This window comes from Hyperolius riggenbachi, chromosome 4, assembly GCF_040937935.1.
Source record: "Hyperolius riggenbachi isolate aHypRig1 chromosome 4, aHypRig1.pri, whole genome shotgun sequence".
Lineage (NCBI taxonomy): Eukaryota > Metazoa > Chordata > Amphibia > Anura > Hyperoliidae > Hyperolius > Hyperolius riggenbachi.
In genome coordinates this window covers 255,217,319-255,235,989 of record NC_090649.1, presented here as the reverse complement: position 1 = coordinate 255,235,989, position 18,671 = coordinate 255,217,319, and the positions used below count along the sequence as shown (strand labels likewise).

General features: G+C 43.2%; 1 protein-coding gene across 1 annotated transcript in view; it reads left to right on the top strand.

Annotated features, from left to right (window-relative positions):
* The window catches only part of MDN1 (midasin AAA ATPase 1), a 317,199-nt gene that overhangs the window by 21,403 nt on the left and 277,125 nt on the right, over positions 1-18,671 (top strand). The window contains exon 2 of the mRNA XM_068231147.1: positions 1,391-1,617. Coding sequence (XP_068087248.1) covers positions 1,391-1,617 — 227 coding nt within the window. The remainder of the gene's footprint in view (positions 1-1,390; positions 1,618-18,671) is intronic.

The following is an 18,671-nucleotide window of genomic DNA, read 5'->3' as shown; positions in this document are numbered from 1 at the left end:
ACGGGGGGGACTCCTCAGGGGCAAAATCTCTTGAGCGGCATGCCCGACAGTGTCGGGCATACCGCTCAGGAGGTTAAACAATATCAATTGCTTGTCAGTCCTGTGATATCTTTGGCTGTAGTAGTGGCTGAATCACACACCTGAAACAAGCATGCAGCTAATCCAGTCTGACTTCAGTCAGAGCACCTGATCTGCATGCCTGTTGAGGGACTGTAGCTGAAAGTACTAGAGACACAGGATCAGCAGGAGAGTGAGGCAACTGGTGATATTTAAAAAGGAAAAATCGATATTCTTCTCAGTCAAGGTTCCCTTTAATGCTTTAATTAGGAAGGTGATTGTGTGGAGAAATAATCTGACATTAAGCTGCGTACACATGTGCGATAGTATTCTGTGGAAAATGAATAATTAACTATTGATCTGCTGATAATCATAATAAGGTTTGCAAAAGACCTCCAAAGATAGCGACCAAATATACTTGTTTATAAATCTTTCAAGTCCATCCTGGCTGATACGGACTGCTGAGGAAGTGTGCAATAGATCTTTCAGATCATTTTGGTGAACAGCGCATAACGGGAGCTATTTAAACTCTTATCTGGCTGAACACACACAAAGATTATAGCTGCGGTCTTTGGCTTGGAGAAAAAAAAATTGTGTGTATGCTGTCTTTTTAACAATCTGTTGCTCCAACCTTCCTAACAAACCTATGCAATAGATGGGTTTCTCAATTTGCAAAGATTTTTCTCTGGCATGTGTACCCAACATTAGTATGTCTAAAATAAATGAAATGTTTCCTTAATTAACAGCTATTACCATATGGGACTTGGGCCCATATGCAATTCATTTTTTTTCTTCTGAGTTTTCACCTAGGTGATATCTTAAACTTGTCATAAAATGATTTTAAAGCCACCAGCAAGTAAGAAAATAATCAAAGTAAATGTTATACTACTTTTTCATAAACTTTTGGGTACTTATTCAATTGTAAAATTTAGTTTACAGAGAAGATGAAAATTATCTCCTAGGTCCTAGGAGATAACTCGGGTGAAAAAACGAATTGCGTATGGGCCAGGGTGTTGAATAGAGAAAAACATTTACAATTAATTTTAAAAAATGTGTCCTTTGGGTTATAAAATCCAACTATTTTTTTTTAAATCAGCAGCAAGACGGGTAAAATGGGTGTGTTTCAGACCGTGCGGCTGGTACTGAGTGCTTGCCAGCCAACCATTTCAGAATAAAGTTTCTAGTCTCTTGACTGCATTTGCAAAACCTATTGTCATTAGGGTTGCTGCCAACTTACACCACTTACCGGTAGTTTAGTAATTCTTTCTGTGTTTTATTTTTATAGATTCTTAGTACCTCGCAAACTATTTAAGTATTTTCTCTTGCCTTACAGATATGGACTCCCCAAGACAGGGAATCTCTTCTAACTATTTTAGCACAATTGCTCCTGGACAAGGAATGCACACTGCTGATTGGACGGCAGCTTCGCCCCTTGCTTTTGGACCTTTTGGAAAGAAATGCAGAATGTATAAAAGCTGGAGGTCAAGTCAATCACGACCTCCATGAAAGGTTATGTGTCGCAATGAGTAGACTGGTCGCAAGTCACCCTGATGTCCTCCCGTAAGTAATTTGTTAATGGAATATAGAGTATTTTTGTTCATTTAGGAGTTGTCCATGGTACACTTTATGCAGAAACGTGCAAGGACACTGGCTCTATAATGTATCTTGTGGGTATGTTTCCACTAGTGAGACCCACTTTCGATTGAATTTGGCCTGGTCACCAACATTGATCCTGCTACGTTTTTTTAAACGTTTGCGTAGAAAGTATAGGAAAATAGCAGACAACATGCAGTGCACTGCAATTTTCTTGTGCTTTACCCATAAAAACTTGCATTTTTTTGTAGCCAATCCAGTGAAGATTGCAGGCACAAACAGACAAAATGGATTACATGCTAGAACATTGTAGGAATTGCACTACTTTTGCAATTTACTGTGCATTGTAAAACGGCTCTAAAATTGGTCCCTATTCCAAGGCAGAATGTCAATTTTCTAATACTGTTGATGTTGATTTTAATAAAATGTGAATTTAAGTTGAAATATTTATTTACCATTAGTACTACACATGCAATTATCTCATACATTTTGTTTTTCAGTTCAGGTTTACGTGTAACATAGAAAATAATAATTTTTAGCTACTTGAAGTAGCGAATGGCTAGCTCTGAAATTTTTAATATTTTAAAACTTGATTGCACTCACAATTTTTTTTTAAAAGACAACTAATGTGAGAGGGATATGGAGGCTGCCATATTTATTTCCTTTTAAGCAATACCAGTTTCGCGGCAAGCCTGCTGCTCCTTTGCCGCAAATACTTTTAGCCATAGACCTTGAACAAGCATAGTGTTTGTGACATTTTTGTCAGATCTGACAAGATTAGCTGCATGCTTGTTTCTAGTGTTTAAACACTATTGTAGCCAACTAGATTAGCAGGGCTGCCAGGCAACTGTTATTGTTTAACCACTTGAGGACCGTAGACTTTACCCCCCTTAACCTCCTTGGCGGTAACCCCGTGTGTGACACGGGGTAAGCCACCGGAGGGTGCCGCTCAGGCCCTGCTGGGCCGATTTTCATAATTTTTTTTTTGCTGGACGCAGCTAGCACTTTGCTAGCTGCGCCAGCACTCTGATCGCCGCCGGCCCCTGCCCGATCGCCGCTATCTGCTGCGGCGCGGCCCCCCCCCCAGACCCCAGCGCTGCCTGGCCAATCAGTGCCAGGCAGCGCCGAGGGGTGGCCCGGGACTCCCAATGACGTCCCGACGTCAGTGACGTCATCCCGCCCCGTCGCCATGGCGACGGGGGAAGCCCTCCAGGAAATCCCGTTCTATGAACGGGATTTCCTGATCGGAGATCGCCGAAGGCGATCGAAGCGGGCGGGGGGATGCCGCTCAGCAGCGGCTATCATGTAGCGAGCCCTCGGCTCGCTACATGATTTAAAAAATTTTTTTTTTTAAAAAAACTGCTGCGATCCCTCCTGGCGGTATTTTTCATACCGCCAAGGAGGTTAAGGACCAGACCCTTTTTTTCCATTCAGACCACTGCAGCTTTCACGGTTTATTGCTCGCTCATACAACCTACCACCTAAATGAATTTTGGCTCCTTTTCTTGTCACTAATGCAGATTTCTTTTGGTGCTATTTGATTGCTGCTGTGATTTTTAATTTTTATTATATTCATCAAAAAAGACATGCATTTTGTCAAAAAAATGATTTTTTTAACTTTCTGTGCTGACATTTTTCAAATAAAGTAAAATTTCTGTATACATGCAGCACGAAAAATGTGGACAAACATGTTTTTAATAAAAAAAAACCCATTCAGCCTATATTGATTGGTTTGGGTAAAAGTTATAGCGTTTACAAACTATGGTGCAAAAAGTGAATTTTCCCATTTTGAAGCATCTCTGACTTTTCTGACCACCTGTCATGTTTCATGAGGGACTACAATTCCAGGATAGTATAAATACCCCCCAAATGACCCCATTTTGGAAAGAAGACATCCCAAAGTATTCACTGAGAGGCATGGTGAGTTCATAGAAGATTTTATTTTTTGTCACAAGTTAGCGGAAAATGACACTTTGTGACAAAAAAAGAAGAAAAAAAAGTTTCCATTTCTGGTAACTTGCGACAAAAAAAAAATGAAATCTGCCACGGACTCACTATGCTCCTCTCTGAATACCTTGAAGGGTCTACTTTCCAAAATGGGGTAATTTGTGGGGTGTGTTTACTGTCCTGGCATTTTGAGGGGTGCCTAATTGTAAGCACCCCTGTAAAGCCTAAAGGTGCTCATTGGACTTTGGGCCCCTTAGCGCAGTTAGGCTGCAAAAAAGTGCCACACATGGTATTGCCGTACTCAGGAGAAGTAGTATAATGTGTTTTGGGGTGTATTTTTACACATACCCATGCTGGGTGGGAGAAATATCTCTGTAAATGGACAATTGTTTAATATTTTTTTTTACACACAATTGTCCATTTACAGAGAGATTTCTCCCACTCAGCATGGGTATGTGTAAAAATACACCCCAAAACACATTATACTTGAAAAAATGTAAAGATTTGAAACCGAGAGCCCAATATAGGCCTCGATTCATAAAAGTGCTGTCGGTAAGGTAAAGTCGAGCGGGGAAACACCGCTGTCAGTATTTCCGCCTTCAGGGTGGTAATTCATAAAAATGTTGCTAGTTGTGACAGGCGTGCGGAGATATTCCGCTGTAGGCAGGCGTAAGGCTGTCGGGAGACATGCGGAAACAGGAGAAGCAGGCGGAGTCCCTCCGTGCGGTGTTCTCTCTGCAGCTGCTTGGGAGGTCTGTCACATTCACTGCACTGTATTCCGCACGCTTCTCGCCACATCAGAGGTAGCGGTAATACCTGTCCGCATACCGCTACCTCTAATCTTTATGAATTGACTACTTGTTACTTTTGCTATGATAATCACCGCGCAAGGCGGTGATTTATCACTCTGTTCGCGAATGTCGGCTTTTCATGCGGAAAAAGCCTTTATGAATACAGATTTTGCTGTGTGGTCGGTAAAGTGAGCTGTTTTCAGCATTTCCGAATGCGGGAATGCTTTATGAATCGAGGCCATAGTGTAGTACGTCTTAATGAATGGGATAAGACAAAACAACAATGAGTAATATACTCACAAGTCTGGGTTACCACTAAGGCAACCACTGGAAATGCAGGTGGGGAGAATTATGACCTGACCCTACTCAGGTTTAAGAAGTCGCTCTCTGTAGACAGGAAAAATGGGGATACACCCCTCCACCAAGGCTGGACTAGATCAATGGATAATAGGGAGTAACAGAGGTGCCAAATTAGAGTAAAATGTTTTAAAAACAGCTTAAAAGGAGGGGGGTTGGTGGTTACCACCCTCAAGTATATAGTGACCAGCCAATGAGTCGTATATATGTAGATAATATAATTTATTTTAAAATCTCCAGGTAAGCTGCAGATTTTAAAATAAATTATATTATCTACATATATACGACTCATTGGCTGGTCACTATATACTTGAGGGTGGTAACCACCAACCCCCCTCCTTTTAAGCTGTTTTTAAAACATTTTACTCTAATTTGGCGCCTCTGTTACTCCCTATTATCCAAAACACATTATACTACTTCTCCTGAGTACGGCGATACCACATGTGTGGCACTTTTTTGCACCCTAACTGCGCTAAGGGGCCCAAAGTCCAATGAGTACCTTTAGGATTTAACAGGTCATTTTTGTTTCAAGACTACTCCTCACGGTTTAGGGCCCCTAAAATGCCAGGGCAGTATAGGAACCCCACTAATGACCCCATTTTAGAAAGATGACACCCCAAGGTATTCCGTTAGGAGTATGGTGAGTTCATAGAAGATTTTATTTTTTGTCACAAGTTAGCGGAAATTGATTTTAATTGTTTTTTTTCACAAAGTGTCATTTTCCGCTAACTTGTGACAAAAAATAAAATCTTCTATGAACTCGCCATACTCCTAACGGAATACCTTTGGGTGGCTTCTTTCTAGAATGGGGTCATTTGTGGGGTTCCTATACTGCCCTGGCATTTTAGGGGCCCTAAACCGTGAGGAGTAGTCTTGAAACCAAATGTCGCAAAATGACCTGTGAAATCCTAAAGATACTCATTGGACTTTGGGCCCCTTAGTGCAGTTAGGGTGCAAAAAAGTGCCACACGTGGTACCGCCGTACTCAGGAGACGTAGTATAAAGTGTTTTGGGGTGTATTTTTACACATACCCATGCTGGGTGGGAGAAATATCTCTGTAAATGGACAATTGTTTGATATTTTTTTTTACACACAATTGTCCATTTGCAGAGAGATTTCTCCCACTCAGCATGGGTATGTGTAAAAATACACCCCAAAACACATTATACTACTTCTCCTGAGTACGGTGATACCACATGTGTGGCACTGTTTTGCAGCCTAGGTGCACTAAGGGGCCCAACGTCCTATTCACAGGTCATTTTGAGGCATTAGTTTTCTAGACTACTCCTCACGGTTTAGGGACCCTAAAATGCCAGGGCCAGTGCCAGTGACCCCATTTTAGAAAGACACCCCAAGGTATTCCATTAGGTGTATGGCGAGTTCATAGAAGATTTTATTTTTTGTCACAAGTTAGTGAAAAATGACACTTTGTGGAAAAAAAAACAATAAAAATCAATTTCCGCTAACTTTTGACAAAAAATAAAATCTATGAACTCGTCATACACCTAACAAAATACCTTGGGGTGTCTTTTTTTCTAAAATGGGGTCACTTGTGGGGTTCCTATACCGCCCTGGCATTTTACGGGCCCAAAACCGTGAGTACTCTGGAAACCAAATGTCTCAAAATGACTGTTCAGGGGTATAAGCATCTGCAAATTTTGATGACAGGTGGTCTATGAAGGGGCGAATTTTGTGGAACCGGTCATAAGCAGGGTGGCCTTTTAGATGACAGGTTGTATTGGGCCTGATCTGATGGATAGGAGTGCTAGGGGGGTGACAGGAGGTGATTGATGGGTGTCTCAGGGGGTGGTTAGAGGGGAAAATAGATGCAATCATTGCAGTGGGGAGGTGATCGGAAGTGGGTCTGAGGGGGATCTGAGGGTTTGGCCGAGTGATCAGGAGCCCACACGGGGCAAATTAGGGCCTGATCTGATGGGTAGGTGTGCTAGGGCATGTCAGGAGGTGATTGATGGGTGTCTCAAGGTGTGATTAGAGGGGGGAATAGATGCAAGCAATGCACTGGCGATGTGATCAGGGCTGGGGTCTGAGGGCCTTCTGAGGGTGTGGGCGGGTGATTGAGTGCCCTAGGGGCAGATAGGGGTCTAATCTGATGGGTAGCAGTGACAGGGGGTGATTGATGGGTAATTAGTGGGTGTTTATGGTAGAGAACAGATGTGAACAATGCACTTGGGAGGTGATCTGACGTCGGATCTGCGGGCGATCTATTGGTGTGGGTGGGTGATCAGATTTCCCGCAAGGGGCAGGTTAGGAGCTGATTGATGGGTGGCAGTGACAGGGGGTGATTGATGGGTGATTGACAGGTGATCAGTGGGTTATTACAGGGAAGAACAGATGTAAATATTGCACTGGCGAATTGATAAGGGGGGGGGGGGGGTCTGAGGGCAATCTGAGCGTGTAGGCGGGTGATTGGGTGCCCGCAAGGGGCAGATTAGGGTCTTATCTGATGGGTAACAGTGACAGGTGGTGATAGGGGGTGATTGATGGGTAATTAGTGGGTGTTTAGTAGAGATGTGGCGAATCATGAGTGACGTCACGCTCATGCGCAGAGAGTGCCCGACAACAGGAGCGCGATCTAGGACGCGCTCCGCCGGGCAGCGCAGGCGTACTACTCCGGGTCATTGCGACCCGGAAGTAGTAAGAGGCCCAGAGAGGTTCGCCAGGCAAACTGTTCGGCCAAACACTAGTGTTTAGGGTAAAGAACAGATGTAAACAATGCACTTGGGAGGTGATCTGATGTCGGATCTGCGGGCGATCTATTAGTGTGGGTGGGTGATCAGATTGCCCGCAAGGGGCAGGTTAGGGGCTGATTGATGGGTGGCAGTGACAGGGGGTGATTGATGGGTGACTGACAGGTGATCACAGGGGGGATAGAGGCATACAGTACACAAGGGGGGGGTCTGGGGGGAATCTTGAGGTGTGGGGGGGTGGTGATCAGGAGGGAGCAGGGGGCAGTTTAGGGCATAAAAAAAGAATAGCGTTTACAGATAGTGACAGGGAGTGATTGATGGGTGATTAGGGGGGTGATTGGGTGCAAACAGTGTTCTGGGGGGTGGGCAGGGGGGGGGGGGGGGGTCTGAAGGCTAGGGTGGGAGATCAGGGGGGCTGTGGGTAAAAGAAAAAAAAAAGTGTGGTGTATACTTACTACTGCTTCCTCCTCGCTGGTGGTCTCTGGAACAATGAGACCACGAGGCGAGGAGGAAGCGTGTATAAAGCACTTTGTTTACCTAGCAAAGTGCTTTATACACTTAATTTAACTATATTGCGGATTTCCTCCACCCGCCGGCGCTGCTAATTGGCTGGGGACTGGAGTTTAAGTCCCCGACCATCGAACCCCGGCGGAGGATCGCGTCACGGATGACGCGTTCGCTCCGCCCATGCCCGTACAAGGACCGCCGCCTCTGTGCATGCGGCGGTCCTTGCGGGATCCACTTTCCGGCCGCCCCTGTGCAGTGGGCGGTCGTTAAGTGGTTAAAAGGAAATACATATGGCAGCCTCCATATTCTTCTCACTACAGTTGTCCTTTAAATTTAACCTGTTTTGGAAAAAACAAAATATCTTTATGGTTAAATGGCTAGACCTAGAGCTCCAGGTTTAGTTCCCATGAATGCTTCAACTAATTTGCATAGAGTTTGAATCTTCTGCCTGTATTTTTGTGAATTTTCTTGCAATTTTCAAAATGTTATTAGTAGTAAGGGCTTAAACCCACTATCAGCGGGTTTTTGCCAGCATTTTGAAAGCCCTCATCCATTAATTTGAATGGGAATTGCAACAAAATTGCTTGCAACAATTTATCGCAATTCTCATTCATGAATGGGAGAGCATTTTCAAAATGCTGGCAAAAAACACTGCTTTTGGGTTTGAGCCTTTAAAGTGCACTGAGCACCCAGGATACAATTTTTTTGTTTTTCTTTTACAATGAACCTTCCCATAAGGGAGGTTCGTAATTCAGTGTGCTGTTGGGGAGAACACCATCACTTATCTATGGGGGGGTGCTCCTCTAGCCCCCATACGTGTGGAATGCGCCATAATCCCTTCTGGAGCGTCCGCAGCTACCGGCAGTTCAAAGATTCTACCTGTGGAGCAGGCTCCTGGCTGCCGCAGTGCATGCTGGGATATACAGTCTGTAGATATAAGTACAGTACATCTCTATACTCATGTTAGAGCAATATTACAAAGGCAAGAGTATATGAGATTTACATTAAGTGGCCAATTTAAGCATTTTCAATACTCTGGTGTGTTTAAGGCATTGTTCACATTGCGTTCGGCTCGCGTGTCTGTCTACGGTGGGCTTTTTTCTCTCTTTTTTTTTTTTTTTTTTTTTAGAGCGTTTTTTGTGGGCGTTTTTTGTAAGCGCTTTTGCAGAGTGCTTCCGTCTTTTGTTCTGGAAAGAAATCCAGAAACAATAAATACAATGTGTTTTTTTTAAAAAAAACGCTCATGCAATCGCTTGCCAAAGCGATTTTGTAAGCGGTTTGCGTTTTTCCTATACTTTCCATTGAGGCGAATTGCATCAAAAATGGCTCAAGCACCTACCTTACACACAGATCCTGTCACCACTGCAATACTAGAGGCAGCCCTGCAAAGCACTATCAATCTCTCTACACATCTCTTCACTCCCTAATCATTTCAGCTGTCAAAGACCTTAAAACTGAAATTAATGAGATTGGGAACCGCACAGATGCCCTAGAATCCAGGGTAGACACCATTGCACAAAAGCAGGCAGGCATGGAGGATGATCAACGCATCGTGCTTTCTGACCTAAAGGGCTTTAGATCTGCACTTGAAGATTTAGAAAATGGAGAGTGCAGGCAAAATGTACGTGTAATAGGAATCTTGATGCAGGTATCCAATGATCACTTAAACGCCCACCTTCTAGAGCTCTTCCAAACAATTGCCCCGATGTTCCTAACGAACTGTGGAGAATGGATCAAGCTCACAGGGCCCTGGGCGAGCTGCAGACCGCGGGCAGGCCCAAAGATGTTGTTATTCGCCTACACTATTATGAGGCCAAAGAGGCTTTATTCAAGGCCCTACGCAATGTCTCTTCAATCAACTTTAAAAGGGACTCTGTCGCCATTAATGATCTCTCTTTGATCACACTGGCTAAACAACGATCCCTCAGGCCTTTGACGCAACTCCTGCGAGAAGCCAAAATTCCCTATAGATGGGGATTTCCCTTCAGACTGACTGTCTCCAGACAAGGGGCTACGTTCTCGTTAACCGACAGATGATTCTGATTTATTCCTGAAGCAGATGGGCCTTCTACTTCCACAAAATTCTAGCTCACCAAGACACCTATCTCCTAAAGCATCCCCCTCACGCAAAGTCCGTCATATCTCTGAAGGGACCAAAGTTCCTGTCACGGAACAGCCGTGAGAAACGCAGGCGAATCGGGAAGATTCGCGCAGTCCATTTTCTGATCGCTTCCTGGTTAGATTTGTGCAGTCATTGCAGTGAACAGAATGACATTCCTTCTTTTAAAAGACAGGTTTTTTTCCATTTTACCAAATGCAGGAAGCCTTCAGCAGAGTGTGCCAGGCATCCAGCTGTGCTAAGGGCCCATCCATCAGATGAAGTTAGATAAGTAGCCTGACAGAACCAATTTAGAGGAGGGCCCCGATCACAGCAGGGAAGCCGACACGTAGCATGCTGTCCTAGCTTCAAAGAGCCTTCACCTAGAACTGACCTGCTGTAACTCCTAGATGTATATGATATTCCATAAACTGCTATATGTGTCATATTTCCTGTGTTGCCAGGCTGGCGGGCCCTCCAAACTTGCAGAGCATGCCGGGCTTTGCCTGGCGCTGGTACTGAGAAAGTTTCAGAACATTCTGAGGAAAAGGCTGCCAGTTAGGTAGTTCGAAAGTGCCCTGATGATACCACAGGGGTCCTACCCCTAATGTTAGGTATCAGGGTGCTGGGTAAATTGGGACGGACCTGAAAATGTTAGTAAATCTGCCCTGAACTCATCTCATGTTCTAAAGGGGTGTGCGGTTCCCGCCCTTACTCCCTCCTTCAGAAGTCAGGGTTCAGTTTGTGCTGCTGAATAGCAGGGTTGCTGAATAAACAAATGACGTTAGTGTCGTTTATTAAAACGCTATATAAATAATTAATATATAAAGAAAATCATTAAAATCAACAATTATATAGTAGAAACATTAATAGCCAGTATGAAAATAAAAGGGAGAAAATACTTAGGTTCGTGGAAATATATCCTTTCTGGGAAAACTTGTAAAGTTCTTGGTTTCAGTTCTGTTCAGTAGCAAAGTCCAAACAAGCCAGATGCCAGCATGTCCTCAAGCTGGCAAGGATGTAATCAGGATGATAGTTCAAAATGGAGGACATTGATTTTGGGTCCTCTGCCATTCTTATACCCCTTATCCGGTAGGAGGGAGTGAGCGCGGGAACCGCACACCCCCTTCGAACATGAGATGAGTCCTCCCCCTTCCCCAGGGACCAAAAATCATATCTAACTATAAATGGGCTCTATCTCACAGAACCGTACAGGTCAGGGCAGATTTACTAACATTTTCAGGTCCGTCCCGATTTACCCAGCACCCTGATACCGAACTTTAGGGGTAAGACCCCTGTAGCATCATCGGGGCACTTTCGAACTGCCTAACTGGCAGCCCTTTCCTCAGAATGTTCTGAAACTTTCTCAGTACCAGCGCCAGGCAAAGCCCGGCATGCTCTGTGAGTTTGGAGGGCCTGCCAGCCTGGCAACACAGGAATTATGACACACATAGCGGTTTATGAAATATTATATACAGGATCTTCTCAAAAAATTAGCATATTGTGATAAAGTTCATTATTTTCTGTAATGTACTGATAAACATTAGACTTTCATATATTTTAGATTCATTACACTACAACTGAAGTAGTTCAAGCCTTTTATTGTTTTAATATTGATGATTTTGGCCTACAGCTCATGAAAACTCAAAATTCCTACCTCAAAAAATTAGCATATTTCATCCGACCAATAAAAGAAAAGTGTTTTTAAAACAAAAAGTCAACCTTCAAATAATTATGTTCAGTTATGCACTCAATACTTGGTCGGGAATCCTTTTGCAGAAATGACTGCTTCAATGCGGCGTGGCATGGAGGCAATCAGCCTGTGGCACTGCTCAGGTGTTATGGAGGCCCAGGATGCTTCAATAGCAGCCTTAAGCTCATCCAGAGTGTTGGGTCTTGCGTCTCTCAACTTTCTCTTCACAATATCCCACAGATTCTCTATGGGGTTCAGGTCAGGAGAGTTGGCAGGCCAATTGAGCACAGTAATACCATGGTCAGTAAACCATTTACCAGTGGTTTTGGAACTGTGAGCAGGTGCCAGGTCGCGCTGAAAAATGAAATCTTCATCTCCATAAAGCTTTTCAGCAGATGGAAGCATGAAGTGCTCCAAAATCTCCTGATAGCTAGCTGCATTGACCCTGCCCTTGATAAAACACAGTGGACCAACACCAGCAGCTGACATGGCACCCCAGACCATCACTGACTGTGGGTACTTGACACTAGACTTCAGGCATTTTGGCATTTCCCTCTCCCCAGTCTTCCTCCAGACTCTGGCACCTTGATTTCCGAATGACATGTAAAAGTTGTTTTCATCAGAAAAAAGTACTTTGGACCACTGAGCAACAGTCCAGTGCTGCTTCTCTGTAGCCCAGGTCAGGCACCTCTGCCGCTGTTTCTGGTTCAAAAGTGGGTTCATGCTTCCATCTGCTGAAAAGCTTTATGGAGATGAAGATTTCATTTTTCAGCACGGCCTGGCACCTGCTCACAGTGCCAAAACCACTGGTAAATGGTTTACTGACCATGGTATTACTGTGCTTAATTGGCCTGCCAACTCTCCTGACCTGAACCCCATAGAGAATCTGTGGGATATTGTGAAGAGAGAGTTGAGACGCAAGACCCAACACTCTGGATGAGCTTAAGGCCACTATTGAAGCATCCTGGGCCTCAGGCTGATTGCCTCCATGCCACGCCGCATTGAAGCAGTCATTTCTGCAAAAGGATTCCCGACCCAAGTATTGAGTGCATAACTGACCATAATTATTTGAAGGTTGACTTTTTTGTTTTAAAAACACTTTTCTTTTATTGGTCGGATGAAATATGCTAATTTTTTGAGATAGGAATTTTGAGTTTTCATGAGCTGTATGCCAAAATCATCAATATTAAAACAATAAAAGGCTTGAACTACTTCAGTTGTAGTGTAATGAATCTAAAATATATGAAAGTCTAATGTTTATCAGTACATTACAGAAAATAATGAACTTTATCACAATATGCTAATTTTTTGAGAAGATCCTGTACATCTAGGAGTTACAGCTGGTCAGTTTTAGGTGAATGCTCTTTGAAGCTAGGACAGCAGGCTACGTGTCGGCTTCCCTGCTGTGATCGGGGCCAGGGAATCTCACTCTCCCTCCTCTAAATTGGTTCTGTCAGGCTACCTATCTGACTTCATCTGATGGATGGGCCCTTAGCACAGCTGGGTGCCCGGGACACTCTGCTGAAGGCTTCCTGCCATTTGGTAAAAGGAAAAAAACTGTCTTTTAAAAGAAGGAATGTCATTCTATTCGCTGCAATGACTGCACAAATCTAACCAGGAAGCGATCAGAAAATGGACTGTGCGCATCTTCCCGATTCGCCTGCGTTTCTCACGGCTGTTCCGTGACAGTTCCTCTACGCAGTCTTTCTTCCCAGATAACAGAACCCATGGAGTCTCAACCAACCTGATCTGGGTTATCTTTTCACCTCTCTGCTTGTCTTAATGGAACTCTGGCCTCCCTAGGCTAGCTTCTCATCCGAACTTACGACCACCTCTGATGTCCCTAAGTATTATCTCATTATATTTTTCTTTTTTCTCTTCTTTTTGTTTATCTTTTTTATGACCCAATTTCCCCTCCTATCAACCCTCTTTATATAAGTTTTATACTTATGCAGACTGGATAATTTATCTATCTCTGGACGGAGGGGAAATATATGTTTATATATGTGAATATCTCAGGTCACTCTTAGAACTGCCTTTATCTAAGCTTATGTTTAATTCTTATTGTTGATAATGTTAATGTTAGTCTTAAAGCGGACCCAAACCAAACATTTTTTTTTTTAATTCAAAACATTTAGTTGCACCACTCTGACACATACAAAGATACATGAACACTCCTTCAAGCCTATGAGCATTTCAGTGCATGCTTTTCACCCTTCTCTTTTCATAACTAGGGTTATACAGGTGCAGCCATTAGCAATTCCTCCTTTGCCAGACACCACCTACTCCACCAGTTTGCCGGATTATTTGCCAACAATATGAAATAAAGGGAGGGGTTTCTCCAATAAATGTAAAATATTTTATATTTGTCATTATGCAGCTTGAAAAAACTGCTATTATAATTTAGAAAATAGATTTTATTTCTGAAATCTTGTATTTTTAATTTGGGTCCACTTTAATAATCCAGGAGGCTCCATTTTATAGGTATTGATCTGTGGTGGTTACTTGGAGACCCTACATGCTCCTCAGGAGGCTTCTCAGCCTTGGGAAATGCTTGTTTCTTCGGTCCTTGCCCCCCTGGGTACCCTCACCTTGGTGGCTTATTTATGTCACCTTAAAATGTAGCCACGACCTTTACAGTGGCAATCTCTATTTCTTTTGTGTCTTTTATAACTTGTATTGGTTTCTGTTTTTTTTTCTCACACAATGGCCTCGATTCATAAAGCATTCCCGCATGCGGAAATGCTGAAAACGGCTCACTTTACCGACCACACAGCAAAATCTGTATTCATAAAGGCTTTTTCCGCATAAAAAGCCGACATTCGCGAGCAGAGTGATAAATCACCGCATTGTGCGGTGATTATCTTAACAAAAGTAACAAATGTCAATTCATAAAGGTTAGAGGAAGCGGTATGCAGAAGGGGATTACCGCTACCTCTGATGTGGCGAGAAGCGTGCGGAATACATTGCAGTGAATGGGACAGACCTCCCAAACAGCTGCAGAGAGAACACCGCACGGAGGGACTCCGCCTGCTTCTCCTGTTTCCGCTTGTCTCCCGACAGCCTAACGATAGCCTACAGCGGAATATCTCCGCACGCCTATCACAACTAGAAACATTTTTATGAATTACGACCCTGAAGGCTGAAATACCGACAGCGGTGTTTCCCCGCTCGAGTTTACCTTACCGACAGCACTTTTATGAATCGAGGCCAATGTACCTCTATACAATGATCCAGATTGGTTCCTTATTCCTTTCCACTCTTTGGCTTTCCCCCTAGACAATGGTTAGAGTCCTTACAGCCAATGCCAAGGGGCTAAATACTCCTCAAAAAAGGTTTGCCCTTCTCAAAGACCTCAAAAGGCTGGAGGTGGATATAGCCATGATACCGGAGACTCATTTGAAACAAACTGACGCTCCTAGCTTTTTCAGTAAATTATATACTGGGGTACATCTCTCCTCTGGCCTGCACAAAAAGGCTTGTGTTGGCATACTAATTATGGCTAATTACCAGTTACGCTTGCCAATGTTTATATACCTAACGTTAATCAAATTACATTTCTCTCCTCATTCCTTTCAAAATTACATAAAATGACTGAAGGTTCTTTTATTCTAGGAGGTGATTTTAATTTGGCTTTCTCTCCACACCTAGATGGATCTTCCCCTCAAGTCCTTTCATCCTCCCTTTCACATGACAGAAGCTCCAGGCAATTTAGAATCTTAATGAGAAAATATCACCTCCTTGACCTATGCCAGGCTGGAGACTATTGTCTCCAGCCTGGCGACCTTTGATGAATCCAACTTAGTCATTATTAATGAGGGATACTAGAATAGGGTTGAGTTTATTCGCCAACACTTTTGTGATGATTTTTAGGTCTGAATTTAATAAAGAGATTGGCCTATAGGTGGTCAACCTGGTTGAACTAATAGGGGCCTCTCGAATACCTTCTCTGCTCCCTAAGTCTGGATGCCAAGAAGGCCTTCGATAGGCTCTCATGGCCATTTTTGTTCACGGTTTTAAATCATCAAGGGTTCTCAGGTCCTTACTTTAACTTAATAAAATTTCTCGATTCTAATTCCACTACCATGGTCAAACTCCCTTCTGCCCCTTCCCTCCTTTTTTCCCATTAGGAATGGCACAAGGCAGGGGTGTCCTCTCTCTCCTTTATTATTCGCCCTAAGCGTCGAACCCCTGGCTTGTGCCATCAGAGAAAATCCAGACATTAAGGGAATAATCCAAGGCAAATGGGAACACAAAATCTCCCTTTTTGCGGACGACGTCCTAACCTTGAGAGGAACCCCTTACCTCCCTCCCAGTTCTCCATAAACTCCTTCATGAGTTTGAAAAATTATCATTGTATAAACTTAATCAAGACAAGACTGAGGCCCTTCCTATAAATATTCCTACTTCCCTTCTAGACTCCCTCCAGAAATCCTATCATTTTAATTGGAGAACCCACTCCCTGAAATATCTAGGTATCAACCGTACACCTTCTTATAACACCCTTTACAAATGTAACTATCCTCCGCTTATACGCACTATTATACAAAACCTCCAGAAATGGACAAAATTTTGTATCTCCTGGATAGGTCGACTTTATTCAGTCCAAATGAATATCTTACCACGTATACGCTATCTTTTTGAAACCCTTCTGGTGGCTGTTCCATCCTCCCAATTAGCCCTTCTCCAAAGAGAAATTAATAATTTTATTTGGAATCGCCAAAAACCTAGGGTCTCTAAATCGGCCATGATGGCTCTGCGGGACCAGGGGGGGGGGGGGGGGGGGGGTCTAGGTCTCCCTAATATTTCCTTATACTATAAAGCTGCCCATCTTCGTCAAATTACTGAATGAACTGTCTTTCGGGTTAAGACCAAATGGGCCCCGATTTGATTTGAAGCAACCTATGTTCTTCCCTACTCTTTAGCTGCCTTTGTATGGTCAAACAACCCCCAACCACCTCCAGCCTCTTTGGGTCTCTCCTCCACCAGATGCACGTTACGTATCTGGAAAATCTGCGATTCCCCTCATAGATTGCAAACAATCCTCGGCAATCCTAGATTCAAACCAGGTTTAAATCAACACTTTATGACCAGATGGTACTCTAAAGGTTTTTTTAGGCTACAGGACTGGCTCCAACCATCTTCCACAGCTTTCATAACCTTCGAACAACTTTGTGAGCGTATCCCCTCTACACTTAAACTATTCTTTGAATTCAACCAAACCTCACACTTTTTGAGGTTCTTAGTACCTAGACCTTTGGAGATTAGTCGTTCTACGACCTTCGAGGATCTATGTATTCAAAAAGGTCATCAGACTCTCTCAGATATGTTATGCTCTCTACGAACTACCACTCTTTAACTCCAGCTCATGACTACATGGCCAAATGGGAATCCGCTCTCTCCCACCTATTTCCTTGGAAGATTAGGAATCTATTTGGCAAAACGCTAAAGACTCCTCTGTGTGTACAAATTAAGAAACATTTCTACAAAATACTGTAGGTGGTACCTCACCCCAGCCCTTCTCTCTCGTAATATACCCTGGGTCCTCTGAACTCTGTTGGAGGATATTCATATTTTCTGGTCATGTCCTGTCTTGGCCTCCTTTTGGTCTAAGGTCCAGAACCTTATTTTTCAGGTTCTAGAAATCACTATACCCATGGACCCCATCTTTATGTTATTAGGCAAATCTGTTCCCCAAGCTCATAAATTTGATAGAATCCTCATCATACGAATTCTCACTGCCGCTAGACTCTCAATAGCCTCCAACTGGCAAAACATAGCTCCCCCTGAAATTTCGGAAGTTGTAGCAAAAATTAAATGTACCAAATTAATGGAGCAACTTACTGCCTCGTTGCGGGATACAGAAGACCGAACAAAATATGGGGCCAATGGGACAACCATTTTGGCGGGAATTGATAGCAAAATATTATTTGAGGTATATTTCACTTACCTTAGGGCTTAACTCTCCAATCCAATCAAACACGAACATGAGTGATAATTGACCTAGGAACCAACCTACCCTATTTTAGCCATCATGTACGTTGGCTATCAAACCTGGCTCAATAAGCCCAACACGTTTCCCATTTGCCCTTTATTTTAAGCGTAAACTTTAAATATTTGAACTTGTATGCTGTTAGTTTTTCCATCTTTTCCTTCCTAACAGGTATAAGTGATTTAAGTCGCTTTTCTTTGGACTGAGTAACTTTATAGATGATTATTATATAATTATCTCAACCTCATGGACTGATCACTCCTTGATCCTCATCTCAAGATCCCACCCACCTTCCCCCCCCCCCCCCAAAAAAAATGGCTAAATGGCTCAAGTACCGCTTTTTAAAGTGGATCGCAAACGAACCGCTCTGATATGAACTCTCTCATAGAGAATCATTGCACAAGCGCTTTCAGGGTGATTTTGAAAATAGTCCGCGCTTAAAATTTAACAAAACCGCCTATAATGTGAACAAGGCCTCACAGATATTGTAGATTTATACACATGATATTTTCCATCAGAATAGTCTTGTTAGGCAAGATAGGAAGTATTTTAGTGACTAAAACAAGTAACAAATGGAAAGGAGACACTTATAACAATAAATAAGCTCTTGGGAACAATAGATCAGACGACTCCAGCACTCTTCAAAACAAACTGTTTATTAAACTGGTGAGCACAGGTACAAGCAAGTGCCCCTGGTAAATAAACAATGTGGTTGAACGCATTTTAAAGTGCCTGAGTTTTTACAAACGCAGCAGTCTGCTCAGGCCCTCATAGATGGCTCCTGAAAATGCACCAGCCTAGAAGTGTGATCCCTCCCTAAATCAGCACGTGTGCCTAATTTATGAATGTGCGCACTCGTAGCTATAAAAAAATATACATGTTAATCAGAAATATACGTTTTGTTTAGATTAAAACACTCCCCCGCCC